The following is an 8,660-nucleotide window of genomic DNA, read 5'->3' on the forward strand; positions in this document are numbered from 1 at the left end:
AGGGCAGCAGGCTAAACCCTGAGCTCTGGAGCTACACAGCTTTGCCCCCTGCCCTCCTGAGCTTAGCACCTGTGTCGATGCTCCCACCTGGGTCCCACAGAGGGGGGGCTCCAGCTACCGGAGCGATGACATCCCAGACCAAAGGTGGGAAGCTCATGGGGACATCTGGGGGGAGACTTCGGAGTCTGCTATGGAGCCCAAATCACATCTAAAACTGCCATGAGCTACCCATAGGCTAAGGGACCCTACACCCTGCCCCACAGCTCCTAGGGTCTCTCAAAGAGAGCACTGGGGTGGGGTGGGGAAATATCTGGGCATCGGCTTCTCTGGGGGCCAGTTATGGAGCTTTTCTCCCATGTGAACGAGGGGAAAGGCAGAGCCCGTGCAGTCACTTCTTTAGGGGGAGCGGTGACAGAGATGGTAATTTTTCAGGTGTCTAAGAACCTTTGGGGTCCATTCTATTCAATGAATGGTTTATGGTTTACGGTGGGCTGGGATTGTATGGAACCTCTTGAGGGGGAGATAGGACAGATGTGAGACCTGAGGGTTCAAAGGGCTACACTGACCAATGTGCCAGACTTTTGGGACAACAAGGGTTAAGTGGTTTTCCTGACGGATTTCTAGGAAGAGATGAATGCAATATCCCCACTTCGGGTTATGCAGAAACCCACCCAACCATTTGTAGCTACACCCTGAGGTGTGGGCCATTGTCTGCTGATCACCTGGTACATGAGGCCAAGATCAAAGGCCCAAGTATAGAAAGGAAAGATGGAACTGTTCTTGGTTTTGAATCTGAGACAGTCATGAATCTATAACCACGGGGAAAAACCAGTTGCGGGTTTGAATGACTGATACCTACCGACACCTACAGGAGCTGGAGTTGGGGTGGCCTCTAGTAAGCTAGTTAGCATGACGGGTTCTTTTGCTGTTTTTAATATGTTTTCTCTGTTGTGCTTTCGCCGGAGAATAACTGCATTTGCTTACAAAGAGCTGTGTGGTAACTCGTAACTGTGGCAATTACTGTAACTGTGCAATTAAGGAAAGCGCGGACGCAGCCTGGAAAGCAAAAAGCAGACGCGGCGTTTAGGCAGTCTGGCTTGCTGGGGATATCACAGTGTAGGCAGGGAACTGTGCAGCGTGGAAAAGCCCCAGTCGGGAGGAGAGAAACGCACATCACCGGCCTGGAGAGGTGATGGCTGAGGAGCCGGGAGCCTACAGTGAGTTGCCCTTGCTGAACCGTGGAGGGGGAACACAGGAGCAGCTTCGCTGAACTCTGACAGCTACCTCCTTACTTCCCTTAGCTATTCGCATTGACACTCTTCTTTGAACCACAAAAGTCCCATTCTAAACAAGTGCCTTACACAAAACCCTGGGTCCCAGTCAATGCCCGTTTCTCCCCCTCTGCTGCCCCTAGTGCCCATCACCCAGTATGTTTTGGGTGGTGCAAGGTGGCCCCAGAGGAGCCCCACAGGATCGGGCCCCCCAGAAGAGCACAGTGGAGGACACGTCCCCAACCGCAGTTCAGACATCGCTCTGGGGCTGAGGTGTTTGGACGCCTGGCAACCATGAGCACGTAGAGATGTAGACACCCAGGGAAATTTCACATCCCACACTCTGGTGCCAGGGGATTTAGGTGCCTACCGGGTTTGGCGGCAGCTGAGCGGGGTTTTGTGAATGCCAGTAGGGCCTGATCCTGGCACTTGGGGGTGCATCGCTCCAAGGAGTGAGGCTGCTGACTCCCAATGAAATCAATGGATGTCAGGAGCCAAACTCCTTGTCAGCCTTTAGCTCTAGGGGCCTTTAGGTGCCTAAGCCCCTTTGTGAACCTAGCCCCTGGGGCTGGCCCGTGGGAGTTGGGCACCTCATTCCCTTCGGTCTCTTGGAATAGCTCAGCCCCTCTGAATAGCAAAACAGGACACAGCTATTCCTCTCTCCTGACCGGGGATGTGGTGTTGATATCACAAGTTGGCAGACCCCCTTGGTCCTGTCTTAGGTGCATGGTTGGCTTGTGCTAAGCCCTTTGTGCTGGGGAGAGCTCCCCGTGCTATTGGCCTGAATGGACACAAACAGGGTCAGCGTCCGTTCCAAGGTCTGTTTTTTTAACAGTTGACATTACTGGTACTGGTTGCACAACACTGCCCGTTCCGCAGTGTTAGCTGAGCCCGGGAGCCCCTCCTACCCCACTGGGCTCTATATAATGGGCAGCTATGTGGGGACAGCGTCAGTGATGCTCTGCAGACAGCTCGTCTATTCCCCAAAAGGACAGGAGCTGAGGAACCAGAGATTTGGCCAGGAGGAGACTACGCCATGGTTAGTTCTTAAGCTGATCTGAATCTTCAGGATGGAGATCCCACAGATGTAGACAGAGGATGGCTCAGTTAACTGGCTGTGGGAGGGCAGAATGTCAGGTGGTGTTGGACAGGCGCAATTGCATGTCAGAGCCCTTGAGTCCTCTGCCCAGCTGTGGGAGGAGGGGAGGTCTAGGGGTTGGACTGGGGTAGCTGGAACTCAGGCTTTCTGGTTTCTGTCTCTAGCTCTTGGAGGAGAAGGGAATCCAGTAAATTAGAGCAGTGGGGCTGGGAGGCAGGGCTCTTGGGTTCTAGCCCCAATTCTGGGAGAAGAAGACAATGAAGTAATTGGAGAAGGGGGTGGGGGTGTAGGAATCACAACACCTGGGTTCTAGCCCCAACTCTAGAATGGGAGTGCGGTCCAGTAGGTTAGAGAAGCCCTTCCAAATGGGTTCTCTCTACAGAGTAATTTTGGAGTGGAATCCATTTTAGTCAGGTCCTATCCGCAGCTTGGTGGGGTGGGAAGTGGAGTCTAGTCATAAGAGTGTGTGTGTGTGGATGGAATGCTGAGAGCCACACACCTGAGTTCTATCTCCAACTCTAGGAGAGGAGTGGGGTCCAGAGGGTTAGAGTGGGGGGAGGGCTGGAAGCCAGGACTCCCCTCACAGAGCTGGGGTTCTATCCCCAGATCTAGGAGGGGAGTGGGGTCTAGTGGATTAGAGCAGGAGGCTGGGGGGTTAGGGTTGAAACCCAGGACTCCTGTCTGTATGTAAGCAGGGGAATGGTCCCGCTATTGTGGGGAACATTCCTGGCTTCTGCACTACCCTGGTGAAGTGGGCTAGCGAAAGCATCTGAGTCCTTGCTCCTACTCCCCTTCCACTTTCTTGTCTGGCAGAGTACTGATAAATCCCAACAAGGCTGGGCCCAGGATTCTGGGGGGGCTCAACCCCCAACCCTGCTGTGGTCACCCAGGACAGGGGCTAGGGTGTCCCCACTCCGGGGTACTCTCTCTGCACTGGGCACCTCCCTGACCCACTGATCATTTCATACAATTTAAAGCAAATACAAGTTGTTTAATTAACAATTAATTTTAAAAAAAGAATAAGGAAAAATGGGAAAAGTTAAAGGAAAACACATCACCCTGCTCTGTGGCAGGGAACATCACAACCAGTGTCTCTGGAACGTCAGGGCAGTTCAGTCTGTTCCTTGTAGGTCCCAGGCTCCTTCTCAGGCCCTGGCTGTGCTGCAGGGACGCTGCGGGTCGGACACTTGCTCTGGCGGTGGCCACACGCTCTCAGGCTCTAGGTGGCAGGACCCTTCTTCCCAGCGTCGCCCCCGCCCCATCGGGGTAACGATCCCCCTCCAAGTCTGGCCTGCAGAGCGTCTTGGCTGGGGGCGTCTCCCTGTGCTGAGCCACTGCCCAGGGTCCCCCTCCCCCACTCTCCCAGCTGCTCACGGCACCCGGCTCCGGACAGCGCCAGCCCCAGCTCCGGCTCCTGCCCCAGCTCCAGCCCCACCACCTGCCCCAGCTCGGCTGCTGCTTCTCTGCCTCCCTGGGCGGCTTCTCTGGCCCCCCTGGCTCCGGTGGCTGCAGCTCTGCTCCCAGGGCAGCTCTGCTGTCTCTGGGCTGTGCTCTGGTTCTGGTTGCTGCAGCTCTGCTCCCAGCAGCTCAGCTCAGCTGGGCCCCTGCTCTCTCCTTAGCTCCGCCCCCCTCTGTCTGACCCAGGCAATTCCAGCTCACAGGGAGGACGGGACCCCCCCGGCCTCCTGACTCCCTGATTAGCTGCCTGCCCTGTCAATCAGGCTGATCTGGAGCATTGGCCTCTCCCCATTGCCCCTGGGGACTGTCCGTCTCAGGCCCCTGATTTCCATTGACTCTTCCCCTTTTAGTGCTGGGAGCTAACAACCAAAACACCCCATTGAATGTTAGTAAGGGGGCAACAGTCCCCTTACATTTGCTTGGCAAATGCTGCTTTAAGTTGCTGAACTTTTGCCTCTTGGATTTTTCCGGTGAATGCATCATATTTTTCACGGTGCATCATGTCGTAGTGCCAACGCATGTGATACTCCTTGGGAACAGCAATCGTTTGCTGACAAATAAGGCATTGAATTGTATCTTCTACCTCTCAGAAAAAATATAAATTCTCCCATTTGTCTTGGAAAACTCTCTTTTCTTCCATGAGTGTTCTTTTTTTTCAATGCTGAAGTCATTTCTGAGGGGTTTTAATAAAATATAAACACTCAGTAATGCACCTCACTCAAAGGACAAAAGGCACTTACTTTTAGAATTACTTTGGTTAAAGCCCACCCCCTCGGCCCCCGGCCCTGCCCCCACTCCACCCCTTCCATGAGGCCCCAACCCCGGCCCGCCTCTTCCCACCCCTTCCCCATCCCCATTCCAACCCCTTCCCCAAAGTCCAAGCCCCAATTCTGCCCCCTCCCTGCCCCATTCCAACCCCTTCCCCAAATATCCTCCCTGGCCCCGACTCTTCTCCGCCTCCTCCCCTGAGTGCACCACGTCCCCTCTCCTGCCCCCTCCCTCCCAGAAAGTCCTAAGCACTGCCAAACAGCTGTTTGGTGGCGGGAAGCACTGGGAGGGAAGTAGAGGAGTGGGTATGCAGTGTGCTCGGGGCGGGGAGGGGAGCTTGTTGGGCCGCAGAAAATAACTCTGGGGGACTCGTGTTTGAGACCCCTGGTGTAGAGTATGCATTATCCATGTAGTCGTGGAAATGGTGCGCCTTTTCCTCTCCGTGCCTCATTTTCCTCTCTGTAATTGGGGATCAAAACCCTTTCTCTGTTCACTTTACGTACTGAAAGTATAAGACATTCTGTCTGGCTCTGGGCAGCACCCAGAACAATGGGCACTTTGATCATGGTAGCGGTAATGAGGCATTAGGGGTAGCATGGGCTGGCAGGGGGAGGTGTTTGGGCCCTGGAAGTGCCATGGAGGAGGCAGATACCCACCCTGCGCTGTCTCCATCCATCTCCCCCCTCTCTCCACTCCAGGTTGATCCAGTGACAGATGCAGCCATGGTCCCCAGGGGACCCCCCCTCATGTTCCTGCTGCCCCTTATCCTGCTGGCCGTCGGCCCGGCCCAGCTCAGCGAAGGAGCCAGCTACCAGCAGTTTGCGAGACAACACGTCGACAACCCCAAGACCAGCGCCCGCAATGACCGGATCTACTGTGATCTCATGATGCAGCGCCGGGGCCTGACCCGCTCTGCCTGCAAACCCACCAACACCTTCATTGATGCCCCCATAAACCAGCTCCAAGACATCTGTAAATATGCAGGGACACCCATTGGTGGTAATCTCTACGACAGCCACAGATCTTTCGACGTCACCGTGTGCCGGGTTTTGCCCGGCTCCTACCCAGGGAACTGTAAATACAGGGCTGCAATTGGCAACACAAGGATCCGCGTGGGCTGTGAAGATCGGCTGCCCGTGCACTTAGAGCCAAAGTACCTGCCCTAACCTGGGAGCATAGGACCCCCCTGTTCCCCACCCCACTTTGCTCATGGGCAGTCCTCTGTCACTGGGGGCTATCCTGCCCTGTCCCTTCCCCCCCCCCCACATGGAAAACGCCCGCCATGAATCCCCACAGGGATATTCAGCATCTCCTTATCCCACAGGCCGGCAGCTTGGGGCCTGCAGGGGGATTTCCCATGCTGGGGGCCAGTTCCCATCCAGACGAGTGAAAAACTGGGCCCCCAGCCGCCCCCAGCTGGCACTGAGACCCTGAGCCTGGGCCAGCAGGATACAAACACTAATGGCTACCCCTAGTACTCATTATACAGAATAGCCGCCCCTTCCCCATCCCTACCCTCTGCTGCCCCTAGTGCCCATTATACAGTATAGCCGCCCCTTCCCCGCCCCCACCCTCTGCTGCCCCTAGTGCCCATTATACAGTATAGCTGCCCCTTCCCCACCCCTCACTTTCTGCTGCCCCTTGTTTTCATTATACAGTATAGCCGCCCCTTCCCCAACCCCACCCTCTGCTGCCCCTAGTGCCCACTATACAATATAGTGAAATCTTCCTCTATTGCTTTGGGTGATGTAGGGAAATGGTACTGTGGTAACTGTTGCTGTGGTAACTGTTGATGAGTTGGATTCTCTTCCTATTTCATGCAATAAAATGTTACTGCAAATGCAGAAGGGCCGAGTGTATGTTTGTGGGGCTGTGCTGTAGAGAAATTAGACGTCACTCTCTGTGTCTCACTCCAAGCCCTAACACTGCTGAAAACAGAATGAGTAGTTATCAATAGTTCTCTGTCAAACCTGGAGATATTAGTCCATCCATACTGGGGTCACGCAGGGGTCAGTCCTGGGTCTGGTACTAGTCAATATTTTCATTAATGACTTGGCTAATGGAGTGCAGAGTGTAGGAGGGGTTGCAGGCACTTTGGAGGACAGGGTGAGAATTCAAAATAAACTTGCCAAATTGAGGAATTGGTCTGATACCAACCAACAAAATGTAATTCAACGAAGACAAGTGCAAAGTGCTTCACTTAGGAAGGAAAAATCAAAGGCACAGTTGCAAACTGGGGGATAACTGGCTAGGTTATCTGCGGAAAGGGATCTGGGGATTATAGTGGGTCACAAACTGAATGAGTCAACAGCGTGACACAGCCGTGAAAACGACTAATATCATTCTGGGGTTTATTAACAGGAGTGTGGTATGTAAGATAGGAGGGAACTGTCCTGCTCTACTCAGCACTGGTAAGGCCCCAGCTGGAGTCCTGGGTCCAGTTCTGGGTGCTGCTCTTTAGCAAAACTGTGGATAAATTGGAGCGAGTCCAGAACAAAGCAACTGAAATGATGAAAGGTTTAGAAAACCTGCACTGTGAGGAAAGTACTAAACAGGCCCAGTTCTTTTTACTGGCAGGTTTAGTCGGGAGAAAAGCCTGAGGGTGGCATGATAACCATCTTCACATATGTTAAGGGCTGTTCTAAAGCGGACGGGGATCAACAGTTCTCCGTGTTCACTGAAGGCAGGACAAGAAGCAATGGGCTTAATCTGCAGCAAGGCAGCTTTAGGCTAGGTATTGGGGACAACTTTCTATCTCTCAGGGTAGTTAAGCTCTGGAACAGACTCCCAAGGGAGGTTATGGAAACACCATCACTGGAGCTTGTTAAAAACAAGTTTCACAACCACCTCTCAGGCATGGTCTAGGTTTGCTTGGTCCTGCCACAGTGCAGGGGGTGCACTAGATACGTCGTGAGGTCCCTTCCATGCCCACATTTCTAGGATTCTATGACTAGGTGTTGAATTACAGGTCCTTGCATCTTTATGGGACACTGGTTCCGATCTGGCCCTAGTGTGGTGCACTGGCTGGTTCAGAGGGATGGGGAATGGGACACAGGGCCTTCCCCCCTACGACAGTCCACTCTGATCCAGCCCCAGGGCAGGGCACTGGCTAGCGCAGGGAGGTGGGGAATGGGACACAGATCTTTTCCTCTCTACAGGGTGCCGGTTCCCATCTGGCCCCAGGGCAGGGAACTGGCTGGCTCATGGGGTGGGGAATAAGTTAAAGGACTTTTCCTGTCTAGGTGTCACCAGTGACAGTACGGGCACAAGTTGAGTAGCTCAGGCCTTGTCTACATGACACAGTTCTGTCGACAAACGTCAGCTTTTGTCGACCAAAAAGTGCAGGTGCATGCACTGCGATGCTCCTCCCACCGATTTAACTCCCCTGCTGCTCCAATAAAATAACCTCACCACCTCGATGAGAGGCCTGGAGCTTTTTGCCGCAATCTTAGATTGACACAGTGTCAGTGTAGACACTGTGCTTGGTTATGTCACCATCAATGGCCTCCAGGAGGTGTCTCACAATGCCTATCTTGACCACTTTGGTCAGCAGTTCAAACTCCACTGCCCTGCAGCCTGGTACATGGGCATTTATCCCCTTCAAAGGCCTGGGAATTTTTGAAATTCCACTTCCTGTTTGCTCGTCATGGACAGCTCACATCACATCTTCCCTTGCAGCTCTCCCTCTTGGAGCACACTGGAGCTGTTGGCTCTGCTGGGTCAGTGAGGAGAGGAGACTGCCGTCCCAGCTGCACTCAAGCCGTGGGAACTTTGATGTCGATGAGCAGATCTCTCATGGCTTGTGTGATAAGGGCCAGGAATGGGACACGCAGCAGTGCTGGGGGAACATAAAGGTGCTGAGGCAGGTGTGCCAGAAGTCAAGGAAGGAAAACTATTTTTCTGGTGCTGTGCCAAACACCTGCCACTTCGATAAGGAGCTGGTCACTATCCTCAGTGACCCCACCTCCACCGCCAAGAGCCCTGTGGATATTTGGGGGTGGGAGGTGGGGCTGGAGACAGTGGCCAGTGGACTCAACCCCGAGGAAGATGTGGTGGACAAAGGA

The 8,660-nt window shown here is 53.9% G+C and overlaps 1 protein-coding gene across 1 annotated transcript; it reads left to right on the forward strand.

Annotated features, from left to right (window-relative positions):
* The first annotated feature begins 2,163 nt into the window (after positions 1–2,163).
* On the forward strand, positions 2,164–6,440 carry LOC117886328 (ribonuclease-like). Its single transcript, XM_034788036.1, has 2 exons — positions 2,164–2,310; positions 5,295–6,440. Exons 1-2 carry the CDS (start codon positions 2,308–2,310, stop codon positions 5,760–5,762), a joined length of 471 nt encoding a protein of 156 aa, XP_034643927.1. The 5' UTR covers positions 2,164–2,307; the 3' UTR covers positions 5,763–6,440.
* The last annotated feature ends 2,220 nt before the right edge of the window (positions 6,441–8,660 follow it).

The sequence above is a fragment of the Trachemys scripta genome, chromosome 12, assembly GCF_013100865.1.
Source record: "Trachemys scripta elegans isolate TJP31775 chromosome 12, CAS_Tse_1.0, whole genome shotgun sequence".
Taxonomy (NCBI): Eukaryota; Metazoa; Chordata; order Testudines; family Emydidae; genus Trachemys; species Trachemys scripta.